The sequence below is a fragment of the Mytilus edulis genome, chromosome 5, assembly GCF_963676685.1.
Source record: "Mytilus edulis chromosome 5, xbMytEdul2.2, whole genome shotgun sequence".
NCBI lineage: Eukaryota > Metazoa > Mollusca > Bivalvia > Mytilida > Mytilidae > Mytilus > Mytilus edulis.
The window spans coordinates 95,458,824-95,479,429 of NC_092348.1; the positions used below are offsets into that span (position 1 = coordinate 95,458,824).

Below are 20,606 nucleotides of genomic sequence, written 5' to 3' on the forward strand. Positions count from 1 at the left end.
GCCGATGTCCAAGGCTCAACACCAGGACCAATCCTCATTGCTCTCAAAACTTTTTTATACTGTAGTCAGCCTTTTTTTATCTTTTTTTTTATTCATGGGTCACTGATGAGTCTCTTGTAGACGAAACGCGCATCTGGTGTACAAAATCTTAATCCGGATGTCTAAGGTGAGTTTATTTCCTACCTGGAAATTACATAATACGATTAAAAGCAAATGTTTTTATCGTTTTTTATAAAGATTGCCATTCTTATAATAACTAGTGAAAACATATATTTTTGATATTAAAAAAAACGTATTTCTTTTGTGAGAACTTTCGATACTACTAAGAATTAAGTGTGTGATACTTTTATGTGGTTTTTTTAACAGGCTAGAGACGGGATTTTAATATGTCGATTTCCTTTCAAACTTCATGTGTTCATACAGTTCAAACTAAGAAACAACCGGGTCTTTTCTTAATCATAGGTTGTTCAAAAATGTATTCTTTAATTTCAAAATACTATAAATTTGAAAGAGGTATGGTTAATTTTCACTGAATTTGTCACTCTCACAAAATCATAATGGGATTTGCTGATGAAACTTGGAGGATTTTTTTAATATCAGAAAAGTCAATCTAATATACTCAAAATCGGACAGTAAATGAAACCTGGTTGAATGCCAAAAAGCCTAAATGATATACTTTTAATATTTTAAATAGTTTTTACATAAAACATTAGAATGGTATTTAGCTTTATCGAGGTTATATTCAGTTAATCGTCCTCTAATTTTAAAATACTATTTATTTTAAAAAGGACTATTTATTTTAAAAAGGAATTGACAATTACCCTTTCTACGACTTATCATCAAGTTTTACTTGCAATTAGTCGCCCAAAACTGTGTAAAACGGCCTGAGAATGGAAATGGGGAATGTGCCAAAAAGAAAAAAAAAATGACCAAAGACCAACAGACCAAAGCCACTAGTCTAATGATTGATCATGATTCTACATGCATGAGAGAATGGTACAGTACAGTTTAGTAAATATTGAATAACTCCAAGTATGAAATAAACTCAATGACAGTCGGTCATCTCCTTGCCTGGAATCTTAATTTTTACTAGATCTGTGAATGTCGTATGTTTTATGATGATAGTTTAAAAAAATATTTCTAACGAATTACTTGAACCAACCTTGAATATGTGATAGTCCCTTTATAAGATAGCGTGAGAACAATTATAATGATACCGTTCTTGTTTTGCTTTTAAATTTTCCCAGAGTAAGCAGTCTGAAAATTCACATACTAGTAGTAATCAATTGTCTTTTTTACGTATAATGTATATTAGAATGATTGAGTGATTTTGGGTAAATATGTAATTTTTATTTAGACTAAGAGGGAGAATCCTAATCGATTTAAATTCGATCTATCGTTTTAAGTTTGTGCATCTACAACATATAACAAGTCGACCGTCTCGGTATCCCTAATGTCACGGATAGAGGTTAAAAAGTTGTAAAATTCAGAGTTTGTTTATCCATTTACTTGAGGGGTTGCCTGATATACTTGATGGAGTTTGTATCCGGCATGTCATTTAAGCTTTTTCATTGGCAGTTTTGCCATCTCTTAAAATTACTAGGTTTGGTATTTAACTATTGAATCATTGTATCTTTTCTAATCTACTGGTTGGTTGTCTTTTGTATACTGGGTTTGATTGTTTATCTCTGATGTCTGTTGGTTTTTCTGTCAGCACTTACGTAGGTATATCTCAATGTTATATAGTTTCGATGAAACCCAATCAAGGACCGAAAATCACTGAGATTGGCATTATTTTAAATAAAACACCATTTATAATTAATGAGTATCACAACGGGTACTACAAGTGGAGCAGCAAACAAATAGTCTCACTAAGGGAAGTCACAATCGCTGAGAAAAGGACAGGTGAAATGTTATTACACCAGCATAGCAGTTAACAGCATACTACTCATTCATACTTTCGAATTTTAACTATTGTCCAGTAATTTGGCACTACTGCAGTGAAAAAAATTCTTTTAAAATGGCCTGAAAAAAATCAAGAAAGAGCTCTAAGATTAATTTATGAAGATTATGATATTCCTGACGAAAAACTGCTATAAAAATCTAAATTACCATCTTCAAAAATAAGAAGAATAAAAACAATTGCAATAGAAACTTTTTAAATAATTCACAAAAAAAAGTCCGAGCTACCTTGAAGGCTTCATGATTTGATTGATATGAAAATTAACAAGTATGATTTAAGATCACAGGAAACAGCAGTACTCCCAAGAGTTCGAACTACTAAGTATGGCTTAAGATCGTTTCGCTATAATGCTGCACAAATCTGGAATGAGCTACCGAACCATTGTCGAATGGAAACATCTTTGACCAATTCAAAAAATTGGTACAAACATGGGATCCAAGTAACAGCTCATGCCAGTGCAGTGCATGCACATAGTGTTTATGCCTGTTTTATTTTTACTTTTATTTTTTGTGTGACTATATGATTTGTGCAATCTTATTATTAACTTGTGCTATGTTTTAAATGTACTATATGCTTTTAACTTATATATGTCATTTATGGTATCTTACTAAGCATTATATGTTTGAAATTGTGTTGTTTTCATGACTTTTGTATATATGTGTGTATTGTATTGTGTGTGTGTATTGTATTTTGTTATTAAGTCGATTTGAAAAACTCACTAGAGCTTGTGGTATGTAGTTTATTGAATATCGACTCTAAATAAAACTTGAATCCTTGAACAAGCCCTAATCATGAACAAAGATTTGCCTCTTTTGGGATTGTCTGGATTGGACCTTTTGTTTAGCTGGAATTTGGGATTTACACCTCTATCATCTCCTACCCCTCGCACACAAATCCGATACAGATAAGATAAGATAAGAAAAGGGCAGAGAACAGTTCGTTTATGCAAAACAATAAAAGTTTGAAAAAAAATAATAACCTGCATGACCCAAAAGCCTGCAGCACCTTTTTTTAGTATTCCACGGGAAAACTCAACGGCAACCATATAATTCTTAAATTACTGTATTCTTTCTTCGGGGAAACTTTCTGAAACATATGATCAGGTGGATAAATTTCCCATAACTTATTCTTCTGTCATCTTTCTTTGTGTTCTCATCAACCATTTTTTTTTCTTTTGACACTTTTTCTATTGCTTTGGTACATAACTTTTACACACCACAACAACAACAACAATTTTTATTTGTCAATCATGAAACCAAACTGACAATATGGGAAAAGGTTACATTTTTACCTACGCAATATAAGAATAGGTATACATTTATAAAATATAAAATATATGAAAAGGGTACCGTGGGGTAAAAGAACCCAGCGGCACCCCTATCAATTAAGTATTAAAGTGCACCCCGGCCTCCCTCCCTTCCCCTTAGATATAAAGAATAGATGCTAACGGGTACATAAAGAAAGAATAGTTATAATGTATTGCATTTGTATAGAATAAAGAATTTTTTTGTTTAAATATTATAGAAAAATAGCCTAAATAGTTGAAGAAAAAAGAAATATATACTCCGCTTACAGACCCTCATATATTTTACGAGGGGAGGTAACTCTTCGCTCTCCTGTGAAGGAGGAGAATTGTGTCTTCGCCATTTGTTTGCAGTAGCAACATTCCACAATTTTATTTTTGAATGCTGGTACAAATCGTCAAAAGATGAGCCAAGGAGGAAGTATGCCAAGGGGAAAGTATGGAAACATTTTATTAGATATTTGGCGAATTCATTTAGTTTATTGTTGCCGTATTTGCGTCTGAGCTTGAATGATTTATAGACGTGTTTTGCACAGACTTGCAGTGTGTAAACATCAACTTAAGTTGACATTGTGTTTTATCTAAATGCATATATAATATAACACGTTTAATGTAATTGATGATAAAGTTAAAATTATGAATGAAAAATCCCACACAATAGCATGATGATAAGGCAATAGAGATAGTTGTTCTGTACTGTAGAACTATTTGTGTTTGAATGGCCATTAGTTATCTCCCTTAGGTTTATCAGAAGGAATTAAAAAAAATGACTGTCTTTACACTCAATGATATACTCTGGTGCTAAAAATCAGTAATAAATGATCAATTAACCCAATATTTAAAAAAAAGTTTTTTTTTTTATATACATGTATTATTTGAATTTTATGGATTTTTATGTATATTTTCCAGAGAAAAGTTACCACTCAATGCATCAAGAAATATGTGAGCTTCAGTTCAAATGGTTTCATACATTGTATAATCAAAATATCACTTCACTTTCAGCAGTTAATACATGATCACTAATACATGAATTAAATTCAGATATTGAAAATGAACATTAAATCTACACAAAACCATGCTTACAAGAAAAATATAGGAATTTAGAATATATATAAAAAATACTTAAGGCATTTTGCCATTAGAAAACAATTAAGAAATAGTTGGTCTTAATTTCATTTTGTTACATCTTTTAGTTTGCAAATATTTCAAAAGGTTAAGCAATGAGTATAAGACATGCAAAAACTTCTGAAAGAGAAACAAAAAGATATATATATTTAGGGAAAGTAGTTTGTTGCACATTTGTATGGATTACATGCAGGTGGTTTTTGTATAATTTTTAGAATATTAGTGAATACACAAAATACAAAGAGTATGACACATGTATATATGACAATTCTGAAATAAAACTAGTGCATGATTCAACTCAGAATAAGAATGTTTATTCAACCAAATAAAGGCACTGGAAAGAGCATGAACAGTTGAAAGCAAAACTTTCAAGTGCATTTAATAGCTTACTATATGTGTCGACAATAAAGACAACAACACTCATGTTTTTACCGCAAAGTATCTGTTTATTGGGTCTACATGTTTCGCCTATTTTTATAGCTTACTATATGGTATGGTAGTTGCGACCTTTTGAAGGCCTACAATAACTTTTAGTTGCTTACATGTATATTCTCATGCGTTGGTTTCTATTAAAAAAAAATTCTCATTGGTAATCATACTATATCCACTATTAAATTTATACATTAAAGTTTGACATTATGCAATATGTATTTGATAGAAGTAATCACAATAGATGGACAAATATGACCCCTAAAGATACTGCTTAGCTTAAAGCTTCTAATCCATCTAAAGTCTTTTAATAAATTATTGTGTCATTGGTTTTTTTTTGTTTTTAAGATTAATGAATGATTTTGAAACTAATATAATGTACAAGTTTGTATATTAAATAAAAAACGGAACAATGGTACTAGATTCTAAAACGATTTTTTGTTTGTTAAATAGTTTCGAAGAAGTTAAAGTGATCATCAGAAGTATTGAACCACACCATTTTATCAAATGTAACTCTTCATTGTTCAATCCCCATTGGTTTCTTTTTCGCTCTGTATATTAAATTTATTCGTTTTCAAATTGAATGCAGTTCTATTCTCTACTACTAGCCAAAAATAGAAAAGTATTGCCAATAAATAAAAACAGGATGAGAATGATAATGATTATCATAATGGACCATAATAGAAAATATTAAGGAAGGTTTGAAGATGTTTTAGGTACATATACAACATAATTGAATATCATTCCATTATCATAATTCATTTACATTGACAGCAGTTCATTGTCATCGACATTTATTAAAGAATCGTAAGTTTCACACAATATGGTGTTGTTGGTGCTTAATAACATGGCGAACTGAAAGATCATTAGTTTACCTTAAGAATTTTACATTGTAAAGAAAATAATGCATTCTTTTAAAAATTTTACCCACAAAAAAAAATTAGACATGGCATTTGAAAATAGCTTATGAAGTAATGATCTTTTAGTTAGTCATTGACTCGCATGTATATATTGTCTACATACTTAATCCCCCATGTTTGTTTGTACCTTACCTACTTTTTGTCCTATATCAATTAGAGCTAATCTTAATTTTGTGTTAAACAGATAAAAAGTTAGAAATAAGTGTATTACTCATATATATACATTGTATATATATATATTATTTTTTATTAATACCTTGGGTATATCTGGGAACAAAAATAAATAATTACAGTATGTACAGAGAGAACTGATTCTCATATTTCTGTATCCTGTCCAAAACTAATATTCATCTAAGATTAAGTAGGGACATTAAGCATTCTTGGTAGGTACCTGTAATTTTGCCTTATCAGGTGAAGGTTTATTACCTTGAAGTTGTGGTAACGTCATCTTGGAACTTAATAAACATGTTCATTATGATGTGACTATATGCCAAATTAGGGTAATTATTTAATTTTTATAAATGATGTCTGATATATATGATTGGAAAAAATATGCTGTAAACAACTGCCATTATGGATGTTTAGCAGTTTTCTTGCAAGCCGTTAATTCTTTTCTTCATTTGATCAAGTGCTGATTTAAAATATGTTTGATTTTAATACAGAAATTGCTCTGGGTAAATTAGTCACTAGAAGAATGCTTAATACATGTACAGTTTTAAAATTCACAAGTTAAGGGCATACGATACAGTTTTGATCCTGTATTTACAGTTTGATGAAAATTTCCATATAGGCTATTTTTTACCAGATTAAATCAAATATGTAATAAAAAATATACCTTCATGTGCTACTTTTTGAGTTAAATGAGGTAGAACTTTTGTATATTTGCTCAAAACTCGGATTTGTGGCTGTATTTTTTCTTTTGAAAGAAAGACATAACTTTTTGTTTTAAAAGATAAACACAAATTGTTTTTTGTTAAATAATTTGTAATTTTTGTTTTTTATAAGTATCCTAAAAATTTATGCTTTTTTTTATTCAGAAATAACTCATATTAATTTATCAAATGGTCATGAATTGAGAAAAAAACATCATTTTTTTGCTGTACATTTATCAAAATAAAAAAATTGCACTATTTACAGTTTTATAAAATTTGGTCCACATACATGTAATCTCCCTACAAAATGAAACAAAATGTTGTTTTAAAAAATAGGGGTCCATGCACTCGTTTTCAAATTAAATCAGTTTGATTGATAAAAATCAGTAAAAAATGCATCTTTTCCCAATATGTCACAGTTTGACGTCGCGAAAATAACATTTTACATTAGCAACGTCATTACCTCCCCTGTAACTGTCTCATATGCTCTTAAAGTGATCATTTGTATGATGTTGTATATCTTTAGATGTTACACAGAAATGTCTATTATTTTATGATTAAAATAATTGTGTAATTATGTAACTTTTTCAAGAAATAATGCTGTGTAGAATGTTTTTTAAAATTTTTTTTGCATAGGATATCTATAGGAAGTAAAAGATATGATATAAAATAATGTATATGCTTATACAAGTACCACGATGCTATTACCATCCACACAAATGTTTCAAAAATTCAAATATTAGAGATATATATTGATCATTAAGAATTTTTATAAGAAAAAAATCTAGAATAAAACTGATTATGAACACTATGGTTCTATAATGAATACACCTGACTATAAACATTTCAAGCATGACTTCATTGATGGCAAAAGACTGCATTCAAACAACCTTGTTCTCTGTAACTTCAATGCTTCATCCCTTCTGAACCTTTTCAATGCAAAGGATGTCTTGAGGCATCACTGCTCATGCTTCTTCAAAAACATAATGTGAAAGCCTTGGTAATCAGACTGTGCTATCTTACTTTTAAGTGTACACTAATGCTTACATACATCCACTTATTTCATTGTTGAAAGGATCCCATATTACTCTTTTTACCTCCAAAGAGTTTTCTTTATGTTTTTACTCTCGCCTCCAAAGAATGTGAGACATACTGTCTATGATGCTTATCCTGGGGAAGCTGTGTTAACTATTGGTATAAAGCTTCTGTATTTAGGAGAAAGAAGACTATGGCAGCTGTATACTTCAGATCTTGAATGCACATGTATTTGGAGTGTCCATCTGTCTTTGACCTCATTTATGTGGTTAATTGACTGCTTTTATCATGTTCTTTTTCCACTTTTTTTTATTAATGAGATAACTTCATAAGGTTATACACAATGTAGTCATTGCAAGCTTCACTTGCCCTTGACCTCGTTTCATGGTTCAGCATTAAGTAATTTTTATGTCAGTTTTTTTTAGTTACTATAAGCTGTACAATTTTTGATATACAATCTATAGATTAATTTTAAGATGTACATGTACAAGTCCAACTGGCAGATTTAATCTTACCTTGACCTCATTTGTATGGTTCATTGATCAAAGTTAAGTTTTCTGGGTTAGGACTGTTTCTCAAATACTGTGAGCAATAGGTAATATATTTTGTTTAAAACAGCCATAAATTTATCTTTTTTTTCTTCTAATTTTGTCATATTTTATCATATATTTTTTATTGGTCTCAGGTTTATATAGGCTCTTATTGTAATTACTTCAACTTCTTGAGTAGAAATTACCATCAGCCAAGTTCTACAGATACACCTACAGTAGATAAAATAGATTGCACAGAATACATTATATATTTTTATACCAGTTAAATGTTGTCCTATATTGTACATTATTTATATTCTATTGTAACATTATGAATGTTTTTTTTTTTTAATGTATTTCATTAAATTTAAGAGTGACTTATTACAAGGGAAGATATCCATTTGATTTTAGCACAAAATTGCTAATTAAAGGAATGTTCTGTATATTTGATACAATACAAGCATTGCCCAAATAGTTCTTATGCCATTTGATTTGAACATTAGAAAAAAGACGATTTAAGGAATATAATTTTGCAAATTCAATATACCATACAGCATTGTCCAAATGGTATTTCACACCTAGAAATTTATATGGATCACTGCATATTGTAAAGTTATGAATAGTAGCTGGTTTCACGTTGGAGTGATTTATGTTAACTCATCTTACTTAAAAGTCCACTAATGGCAACACTTTTTACCATGTAAGTATAAATTGGTTATCTTTACAAAACCTTATCTACTGAAGCCAATAAGCCCAATTATTGCAAGTGAGTAAATTTGAAATCTTATAAAGCTTCATTTGTAAAAATTATATGCAGAATTTTTATATTTTTTTTCAACTGTTACAAATGTATCTGTTGTTAATTAGATTTTATTATTTTTTTCAGTGAGAGCCAAGCCAAATTCTGTCAAAGCCGTGTAGCTCTTGTAGAGAAAAATTATGGAAATCTGTGTGAAACACTTGGTTCTATAACACGTAAAGCTGCTAGACAGAGAGACAAAGGTAAGGTTCTATGACACGTAAAGCTGCTAGACAGAGAGACAAAGGTAAGGTTCCATGACACGTAAAGCTGCTAGACAGAGAGACAAAGGTAAGGTTCTATGACACGTAAAGCTGCTAGACAGAGAGACAAAGGTAAGGTTCTATAACACGTAAAGCAGCTAGACAGAGAGACAAAGGTAAGGTTCTATAACACGTAAAGCTGCTAGACAAAGGTAAGGTTCTATAACACGTAAAGCAGCTAGACAGAGAGACAAAGGTAAGGTTCTATAACACGTAAAGCTGCTAGACAGAGAGACAAAGGTAAGGTTCTATGACACGTAAAGCTGCTAGACAGAGAGACAAAGGTAAGGTTCTATAACACGTAAAGCAGCTAGACAGAGAGACAAAGGTAAGGTTCTATAACATGTAAAGCTGCTAGACAGAGAGACAAAGGTAAGGTTCTATGACACGTAAAGCTGCTAGACAGAGAGACAAAGGTAAGGTTCTATAACACGTAAAGCTGCTAGACAGAGAGACAAAGGTAAGGTTCTATAACACGTAAAGCAGCTAGACAGAGAGACAAAGGTAAGGTTCTATAACATGTAAAGCTGCTAGACAGAGAGACAAAGGTAAGGTTCTATGACACGTAAAGCTGCTAGACAGAGAGACAAAGGTAAGGTTCTATGACACGTAAAGCTGCTAGACAGAGAGACAAAGGTAAGGTTCTATGACACGTAAAGCTGCTAGACAGAGAGACAAAGGTAAGGTTCTATAATACTTAAAGCTGCTAGACAGAGAGACAAAGGTTATATCACTCTTCATCCTTTTTATGTTTATTAATTTAAAAGTTTAAAAAAAATTGTATGTACCATAAATTGATAAAGAAACAGTAGATCGCTTAAATGAAAATTATCCATCAAATAAAAATGAAAGATTGACTCTGGCAGCCATGTTTTTATGGTTTTTATGCCCAATTAATGGACATTATGTTTTCTGGTCTGTGGGTCTGTTTGTTCGTCTGTTCGTACATCTGTCCCGTCTTAGGTTTAAGTTTTTGGTCAAGGTAGTTTCTGATGAAATTGAAGTCAAATCAACTTGAAACTTAGTACACATGTTCCCTATGAAATGATCTTTCTAATTTTAATGCCAAATTAGAGTTTTTTCCACTGAACATAGAAACTGATTGTGCGGATGGGGCATCTGTGTACTATGGACACATTCTTGTTTTTGTCTGTTTTCAATGAATAGAGGAATATTTATTGCTGTTCTTCACAACTAGCACTGATTACATTTTCTTCATATGAAATCAAAAATATTTTTTTTAAGTTAATAGGAATTATTTATTTTTCAGGTGATCTTCTTGCCAAACAGTTACAGGAATATGCTAATTCGGAAAATATCAGCCATTGTACCAAAGCAGGACTCAGTCTATGTGCTCAAAATATGTCAGCTATACAGGACTATCGTGAGGCAGAGGTATGTGCTCAAAATATGTCAGCTATACAGGACTATCGTGAGGCAGAGGTATGTACTCAAAATTTGTCAGCTATACAGGACTATCGTGAGGCAGAGGTATGTGCTCAAAATATGTCAGCTATACAGGACTATCGTGAGGCAGAGGTATGTACTCAAAATTTGTCAGCTATACAGGACTATCGTGAGGCAGAGGTATGTACTCAAAATATGTCAGCTATACAGGACTATTGTGAGGCAGAGGTATGTGTTATACTAGTATAGGAAGTTTGTAATCATATCAATTTACTATTGCGAGGCAGAGGTATCTGTTATACTAGTATAGGCAATTTGTTATTATATCATTCAATGTATTAAACTGTTTTATATACACATTAAACTATAGTAGAACTTGAATCAATGAAACATAGGATTTAAATTGAGTTACTTAATAAATTTAGTACCAACAATATATTTATACATCAGTCATAGATTGAATGCCTTATGTTATTCCGACTGTGGGTCTGTCCATCTGTCTGTGTACGTATCTGTCATTTCAGCCATCCGTCTACAAGTCATGTGGGTCTGTCCATCTGTCTGTGTACGTATCTGTCATTTCAGCCATCCGTCTACAAGTCATGTGGGTCTGTCCATCTGTCTGTGTACGTATCTGTCATTTCAGCCATCCGTCTACAAGTCTTGTGGGTCTGTCCATCTGTCTGTACGTATCTGTCATTTCAGCCATCCATCTACAAGTCATGTGGGTCTATCCATCTGTCTGTGTACGTATCGGTCATTTCAGCCATCCGTCTACAAGTCATGTGGGTCTGTCCATCTGTCTGTGTACGTATCGGTCATTTCAGCCATCCGTCTACAAGTCATGTGGGTCTGTTCATCTGTCTGTGTACGTATCTGTCATTTCAGCCATCCGTCTACAAGTCATGTGGGTCTGTCCATTTGTCTGTGTACATATCTGTCATTTCAGCCATCCGTCTACAAGTCATACAAAAACAAGAAAGCAAGAATATACTTTGATTAAATTTCCATAGAGCATGGATGGTTAAATTATTTCGATTCAAATAAAAAATTTAGAAATTTTGCAACAGACCTATTAGACATGTTTGAAAGGATGATTTTCGATTTCATGAAGTCAAACGAAAAAGAAAATGAGCAGATACAGTTTAACTTACTTTTAGACTGATTTTATTTAATTCCAAAGTGAGTAATAACCAACATGATTTTTTTGTAGATTAAAAGACTAGAAGCAAAAGTGGTTCATCCAATGAGTGGTTATGGTGATATATGTAAGAAAAAGAAAGTAAGTCTAATAAATTAATACCATTTGAAAGTTCTATTTTTTACTGCACCAGATTCACATATAAACAATGTTTCTTTAGTGAATTACTGATGATTGCTGGTCAAGTGAAATTAAAAAACAAAAGTGGAGGTTAGGATTAGGCAACATTTTGGCCGTCATTGAATTTACAAGGCTTTAGTCTACCAGCTATCAATATTCATATTTTCAATTTTCATATTGCTGGAACATTTTATTCTCATGTGCATGAATTTAATGTAAAACTTCTTAAATAGCCGTGTTTTTAGAACTTGGAATAAATATCTTCAAATGAGAAACAGCCTTACCAAAATCATACCCCATGACTTCAAATTAAGGCATTATTTAAAACTTGCAGTATCATTATTCAATCATGGGTGAAAAACTGGAAAATAATCTTATTGCAGAAAATGTCAGCAAAGTTTTGACAACATGCTTGACATTGTAAAAAGACTGCTTTGTCCCATTGCCTTAGATAATTAGAGGAACATTTTATATTGCAGAAAGATATAAGCACAGAATTAGGAAATATAAAGAAAGAACAGAAGACATTACAACAATTAGATAAAGTCAGAACTAAAAGTCCGGGAGATCAACATCAAATTGTATCCTTTTATATATATTTATGATGAAACAGAATACTGTAAATTCAGATATTATTGTAATGTTTTTATTATTTAGAAAAATGTGACAGGGTTATAATCGCAATAATTAAAACTCGCATTTTGAAATTTTTTCTATGAATTAAACAGGATTTTTCTCAATATCACAAAAATTAAATCAAATTTTAATCTTAAATGACAATATCACAATAATAAATGCAATCAATAATTTCTGAATTTACAGCAGTAAGGAGTACAGTTTTTAGATCAGTTGACAATGCATAATCCACTTTACTCATTGTTTAAGGCCGTAGTGACCTATTGTTGATAAAATTCTGTGTCATTTGTCTCTTGTGGAGAGTTGTCTCCTTGGCAATCATACCACATCTTCTTTTTATATATGAATAGATATAAATAATTATTTTGGAACCATTTATAACAAAGAAGATATGGGATACACAGCAATGAAACAGCAACACATAAAATCTCTATATAACAAGTTCTTGTTTCCTTTTGTAAGGGATTTTATCCCTGTAACAGGTGTGTTACAATATTTCTCCACTTATGACAGTTAAATTTTAATATTTAGAGGGCGAGGCTTGCCTAGCTTTTCAAATATTTAAAATTTAACTGTTGAGATTGGAGAAATATTGTAAACATACACCAGTTATAGTGGTGGAATCTGTTTCTCTAATGATTTTAATTGTTGCTTTTCAAAGATTTGTAGAAACTAGAAAGTAGTGTCCTTTATTACATATGATGTCATCATGCATGGTCACCTTTTTAGCTCACCTGGCCAAAAGGGCCAAGTGAGCTTTTCTCATCACTTAACGGTCGTTGTCCGTGGTCCTTAACTTTTACAAAAATCTTCTCCTCTGAAACTACTGGGCCAAATCAAATAAAACTTAACCACAATTATCATTGGGGTATCTAATTTAAAAAATGTGTGGGGTGACCCGGCCAACCAACCAAAATGGCAACCATGGCTAAAAATAGAACATAGGGGGTAAAATGTAGATTTTTGCTGATAACTCTGAAACCAAATCATTTAGAGCAAATCTGACATGGGTTTATATTCTTAATCAAGTCAAGATCTATCTGCCCTGAAATTTTCAGATGAATCAGACAACCAGTTGTTGGATTGCTGCCCCTGAATTGGTAATTTTAAGGAAATTTTGCTTTTTTTGGTTATTATCTTGAATATTATTACAGATATAGATAAACTGTAAACAGCAATAATGTTCAGCAAAGTAAGATCTACAAATAAGTTTGCATGAACAAAATGGTCAGTTGACCCATTTAGGAGTTATTGCCCTTTGTAGTCATTTTTTACCAGTTTTTCGTAATTTTTTGTAATCTTTTACAAAAATCTTCTCTGAAACTACTGAGCCAAATTTAACCAAACTTGGCCACAATCATCATTGAAGTATATAGTTTAAACTAGAGGCTCTAAAGAGCCTGTGTCGCTCACCTTGGTCTATGTGCATATTAAACAAAGGACACAAATGGATTCATGACAAAATTATATTTTGGTGATGGTGATGTGTTTGAAGTTCTTACTTTACTGAACTTTCTTGCTTCTTACAATTATATCTATAATGAACTTTGCCCATTAGTAACAGAGAAAAATATTTGGTAAAAATTTACATAAATTTACCAAATTAATGAAAATTGTTAAGAATTGACTATAAAGGGCAATAACTCCTTAAGGGGTCAATTGACCATTTAGGTCATGTTGACTTATTGTAGATCTTACTTTGCTGAACATTATCGCTGTTTACAGTTTATCGCTATCTATCATAGTATTCAAGATAATAACCAAAAACGGCAAAATTTCTTTAAAAATTACCAATTGGAGGGCAGCAACCCAACAACCGGTTGTCCAATTCATTTGAATATTTCAGGGCAGATATATATTGACTTGATTAACAATTTAACTCCTTGTCAGATTTGCTCTAAATGATTTGGTTTCAGAGTTATAAGCCAATATCTTCATTTTACCCCTGTTCAATTTTTAGCCGTGGTGGCCATCTTGGTTGGATGGCCAGATCATCAGACAAATTTTTCAAACAAGATACCCCAAAGATGATTGTGGCCAAGTTTGAATTAATTTGGCCAATTAGTTTCAGAGAAGAAGATTTTTGTAAAAGATAACTAAGATTTACGAAAAATGGTTAAAAATTTACTATAAAGGGCAATAACTCCTAAAGGGGTCAACTGACCATTTTGGTCATGTTGACTTATTTGTAAATCTTACTTTGATGAACATTATTGCTGTTCACAGTTTATCTCTATCTATAATAATATTCAAGATAACCAAAAACAGCAAAATTTCCTCAAAATTACCAATTCAGGGGCAGCAACCCAACAACGGGTTGACCGATTCATCTGAAAATTTCAGGGCAGATAGATCTTGACCAGATAAACATTTTACCCCAATCAGATTTCCTCTAAATGTTTTGGTTTTTGAGTTATAAGCCAAAAACTGCATTTTACCCCTATGTTCTATTTTTAGCCGTGGCGGCCATCTTGGTTGGTTGACCGGGTCACACCACACATTTTTCAAACTAGATACCCCAATGATGATTGTGGCCAAGTTTGGTTCAATATGGCCCAGTATTTCAGAGGAGAAGATTTTTGTAAAAGCTAACGACGACGACGGACGACGACAGACGCTGGACGCCAAGTGATGAGAAAAGCTCACTTGGCCCTTTGGGCCAGGTGAGCTAAAAATGTGTGGGGTGACCCAGCCAACCAACCAAGATGGCCTCCATGACTAAAAATAGAACATAGGGGTAAAATGCTTATAACTCTGAAACCAAAGCATTTAGAGCAAATCTGACTGGGTTAAATTGTTAATCAAGTCAAGATCTATCTGCCCTGAAAATTTCAGACGAATCAGACAACTGGTTGTTGGATTGCTGCCCCTGAATTGGTAATTTTTAAGGAAATTTTACGGTTTTTGGTTATTATCTTGAATATTTTTATAAATAGAGATAAACTGTAAAAATCAATAATGTTCAGCAAAGTAAGATCTACAAATAGGTTAACATGACCAAAATTGTCAGTTGACCCCTTAAGGGAGATTGCCCTTTATAGTCAATTTTTAACAATTTTCATAAATTTTGTAAATTTTTGTAAATTTTTACAAAATATTTTCTTCTGTTACTAATGGGCCAAGCTCATTATAGATAGAGATAATTGTAAGTAGCAAAAAGTTCAGTAAAGTAAGAACTTCAAACACATCACCATCACCAAAACACAATTTTGTCATAAATCCATCTGTGTCCTTTGTTTAATATGCACAAAGACCAAGGTGAGCGACACAGGCTCTACAGAGCCTCTAGCTTCAGGACATCACAATAGGAAATCCAAAAGAAATCAAGAAAATTTAACTTCATAATTAAGTTTTGACCAATCATTTGCTGAGAACAGATATATTACTACTGACAAGAAATAGTTTTCTCACACTGCTCAAGAAACGTAAAAATAGAAAATAGTATGTCCCTTATAAAAAGTAACAAAATATTCTGAATCAATGTTATTGAGAAAGTACACTGTAACACATATATGTTTTATGATCATTTATAGAAAGTGAAACAGAAAAAGTAAAAATTAAATTCCATTTGACTATTTTAAACTGCTATACATTATTTTACATATTAATCCTTAACTTATTTACAGCAAAGGGTAAGTGACTGAAGAAAGAATCTGAGAATTACAGCACTGACACCACAGAGGTGCCATTGATTTATGTCTGACATGCATTTACTGTGGTGTTGCACAATCAGCCATTAATTTGAAAAAGTTTTGACAAGAGTTATCTCCCTTCTGTCCTGTAAGACAGCTCAATTTCTTGGCATTTACAGGAGAAGTGGAAACAATACAGTTTTCATATTATAATTGTTTTATAGAAGCATATGTGCTTCTGTGGTACAAATGTATTGATATTAATTTTCCTTCTCTTTACTTTAGTCATTGGAATTTATTAATATAAGGAAATCTGCCATGTGATCATATAGTCTATTGTCTATGAACTACGTTAAACAAACTTTTTTTTACAGATACTTATATTTTTCTTAGCCCTTTCCAGCCAACTTCACAATGATTTGATTTCATGATTTTCAAATTTAATTAATGAAGTTAAAAAAGGAAAGATCCAAGTTGTACTTTATATTCTAATTTTATTCCATACACAAAAATGAATCAGTCACAAAAATTAGTTGGTTTACAGTATTTGAATAAAACTTTTCTCTTAAGTTTTAAATATCAATGTTGTTATAACAGGCAGAAACAGAAGTGAAGAAAGCCAATACTGATTCTGAAATGGGAGGAAAAGCATTAGAAGAACAAATGGTGGTATTTGAGAAACAAAGACTAGGTGATTTAAAGGTAAATAATATAAAGAAGCCAGGAAAGCCCAGGATATAACAAAATTAAGTTTTTAAGAATTTCTAAAAAATGAAATTATTTTAGAATTTCTAAAAAACGAAATTATTTTTGAATTTCTAAAAAATATGGACTGGGAGTTGATCTGGATAAAATCGGTTTACAATTTTACTTAATGATTTGATGCCACTGTTGCTAATGGTTTCAATGTAGCCTTTTTTTGCCGGATGAATAATTAAAGCCTCATAATTTACTTAATGAACCAATTATAAAATGTTGCATTATGGTAGGACACTGTTTTGAAAGTTCTGATTAGTTAAGACTTTATTTACAGACAGACATCAGTGTTTGTTTGAACTTAAACCCTTTTTGTAATTGGTCCATAGAAAACTTATGTGTTAAAGCTTCGGAATTCTTCAATTTCTATTACAGAATTCTTTAGCAGATTTTATCAACATAGAAATGATATTTCATGCCAGAGCTTTAGAATACTATGCCAGATGTTTTGAAAATATTGTGATGATAGATGAAGATAGAGATTTACAGGTAATTCTTAAACTCGTAACATCTAAGGCTTGTGATTATTGGGGAGGCATCAATAATTTGTTAACAGGTTATGATAAGGTCCATTTAAAGGGAAGCCATATCTAGATTAAAGTCTGATAAAATAGAGAAAATAAGTGGGGAATGTGTAAAAGAGACAACTACCGGACCAAAGAGCAAAAGCACACCTAAAGGCCACCAATGGGTCTTCACAACAGCATGAAAATCCCACAACTGGAGTCAGACTTCAGCTGGCCCTATACTGGCCTATAGTATTCTATAACTTATTTTTCAGGAATTCAAGCGAAAATTACAATCATCTAAAGGAATGCATGCAGACTTTGGTCAGACTTTAGGAGGATTCACAGGAGGTTCTAGTACAGGGGGGAGTGACACATTAGGAACAGGATCCTCGTACACATACACATATGGAGACACATCAACAGCGACAGCATCAGCGTCAGATGCACGGAGAGTTAGGATAAGTAACACGGTAAGATATAGGGAAAGTTTATAATCGAAGAAACAAAAAAGAAACTATAAATATCTATTTCTGATAAAGAAGAAAGTTATTTGTTTGTGAAGTTAAGAAAGAGAATTGAGTGGTCCTTAAACTTTTTACTACAGTCTTGAAATATTTGGCTCATAATGAACATCATTTTGTTGTTGTGGGACGTTAATTATGTTGGGGCTTTTGTGTATATTAATATCAATTTGCAAAAAAACTCAATTTGCAACCATCATAAAATGAAATACTTTTGTATCAATTCATTTTCAAGAAGTGGTGTTAATCAGATGTGGAAGCTGAAAATTCAAAAGAGTTATTGGTGAATTTACAATCTCAATCATTAAAACATTGTACCAACATTAAAACCTTTGATTTTCAACTCTTTATACCACTATTTCAAGTACTAACCTTAAAACTCGACTGAAAGAACTTGTCAGCTTATGTTTCTTTAATAAAAAGGGCACTAGATGTTTTAAATATCTAGTTTTGAGCATGAATTCAGCTTACTTTGTGAAAAATCATACAGAGTCAAGCAAAAAATACACCGAAGAGGATATCACTGCCATGCTAGACTTTTTAATTGACAACATATTTGTTGAATTTGGAGGCCTCTACTTGCAGATTTGCCTTTGTATTCCTATGAAGGGCTTGTAAAGAAAGGAGAAAAGAAATTAGCCCAGTCTTTTAATTTCACCTTTCTGTATATTGATGATGTACTGTCTCTTAATAATAATAGATTCAGTGATCACTTACATTTAATATATCCAAATGAACTTGAAATTAAAGATACTACCGACACAGATAAATCTGCTTCATATTCAGACATTTTTTTTGAAATAACTACTGATGGTAGGTTTAATACCCAAATTTATGACAAACGCAATGATTTTAATTTTCCTATTGTCAACTTTCCATTTCTGTGTAGCAACATCCAAGCGGCACCAGCATATAGATTATATGTGTCTAAATTGATACGTTACTCTAGAGCTAGCTAAAAATACGTTGATTTTGTTGAACTAGGAATACTGCTTTCTCAAAAGTTGCTAAGTCAGGGCTATGAATCAATCAAATTACGGTCATCACTCAAGAAATTTTACAGTCGCCATCATGAGCTGATTGGCCAAAAGTGTGTCAGAAATCATATCTGATATTCTTCCTCGGTCATAATAACCTTCCATCATTACCGAACTGAACAAAGAAATAACACGAGGGGTGCCATATACGGTGCAGGAAATGCTTACCCTTCCGGTGCACATGATTTTACTCCCGGATTTAAGTGGAGTTCATGTTGTTTCTTATTTATTATTTATAACTGTTGATGTAAATGTCTTTTGGTTTTATGAGTCTTTGTTTACTCTTTGGTTTTGATTGTTATTGTCTTCATATGCAGAAAAAGAAACACCAATAAGTCATAAATTTTAAGTTCATTTTAAACATTAAACTTGCATGCAGAATTATGAACCATTAATCTTGGAATTGAGGTCCTGTAATTTTTGGTGGTTTCTAATCAAAGTTACATCACAAATTAGTGTTGAATAAGTATATCCCTAAAAAAATTTAAGAGCAGATACATTGTAAGTTTCAGGTTTTTTTTGCTGCCATACAAATGAGTAAAAGCTTTGATTTTAGAGGAAAATCTGCTTATTTCATAATTTGTATAAGAGAAATTTTGCAAGCATTAAACAACTAAAATTTATAGCATTCAAAAGCTTTTATGACCTTTTACTAGAAAACATGTAAGAAGCTTCAGCATCTTAAGCATGGGATTAAAACAAAACAGCAATGTCAGCAGATTATTTAGCTACAACATTAATAAAAGTCTTATACATGTATACCAATAAAAGGACATGTGTGGGTAAACTAAAGGCTTACAGACAGGAAACAGCAAAAGACATACAGACAACTTATGGTCTTAAATAACAAACTAGCATCTTTTTATCATTTACAAAACTGAACAGAATTGAGTTTAAATATAATATTTTTAACATTATGTAATTCTATAAGATTTTTGTTTTAGTCTATGATGTACGGTGAGGATGACGATGATGACGAGTTATTTGAGGACGATGATGATGACGATTACAGTGTACCCAGGAGGACAGGGATGAGATGATTTAAACATTTAGCTTATGTAGTAGCAGTATAGAAGATATAAGGATGGAATCAGTTAGGATACCAGTCACAGTTAATTTAAATGCATGTTAAATCATACCACAGAAATAACTATTGATGTTGTGAATATATCATGCATTTAGCCAGTTTAATTTGGAGATAAAATGGTGTCCACCTACTTAATTTAGTTTTGACCACTGAATAAGGAATTCCAAAACTAGGAAATAAGTGTAAATGAAATATGGATACTGAAACATGATCCATGTGTTGCTTGTAATTGTGAAAAATCATTTATGACATTAGGCTGTTTTGGTTAAATCATGGTTTAGTTTTTCAAGGATGAATTGATTGCAGTTTTGGTATTATTTTGAAGAAAAATGTATCATTTTTTTGTAGTCCTAAAGTTGGGAAAAGACTATCTCATACCAATGTACCATACAAGTTCTTTTTTGAGAGAGTTGAATTACATTTTCGTAGCTGCAATATTTTTTTTCGTCTATAGCTGGAAA

At 31.8% G+C, this 20,606-nt stretch overlaps 1 protein-coding gene across 1 annotated transcript; it reads left to right on the plus strand.

Annotated features, from left to right (window-relative positions):
- Positions 1–3,574: 3,574 nt before the first annotated feature.
- On the plus strand, positions 3,575–20,324 carry LOC139525325 (CBY1-interacting BAR domain-containing protein 1-like). Its single transcript, XM_071320530.1, has 12 exons — positions 3,575–3,703; positions 4,176–4,208; positions 5,595–5,627; positions 9,064–9,179; positions 10,510–10,634; positions 11,860–11,928; positions 12,447–12,548; positions 16,230–16,235; positions 16,833–16,937; positions 17,367–17,480; positions 17,773–17,970; positions 20,003–20,324. Exons 1-12 carry the CDS (start codon positions 3,672–3,674, stop codon positions 20,096–20,098), a joined length of 1,029 nt encoding a protein of 342 aa, XP_071176631.1. The 5' UTR covers positions 3,575–3,671; the 3' UTR covers positions 20,099–20,324.
- Positions 20,325–20,606: the final 282 nt, after the last annotated feature.

What these genes read in the sequence shown, in the direction of transcription:
- LOC139525325 (XM_071320530.1), top strand. Translation starts at nt 3,672, where the DNA reads ATGAGCCAAGGAGGAAGTATGCCAAGGGGAAA. An exon ending in AGGACTATCGTGAGGCAGAG is followed by an intron (nt 10,635 to 11,859) that starts GTATGTGCTCAA and finishes ATTTTTTTGTAG; the next exon opens with ATTAAAAGACTAGAAGCAAA. An exon ending in ATATATGTAAGAAAAAGAAA is followed by an intron (nt 11,929 to 12,446) that starts GTAAGTCTAATA and finishes TTTATATTGCAG; the next exon opens with AAAGATATAAGCACAGAATT.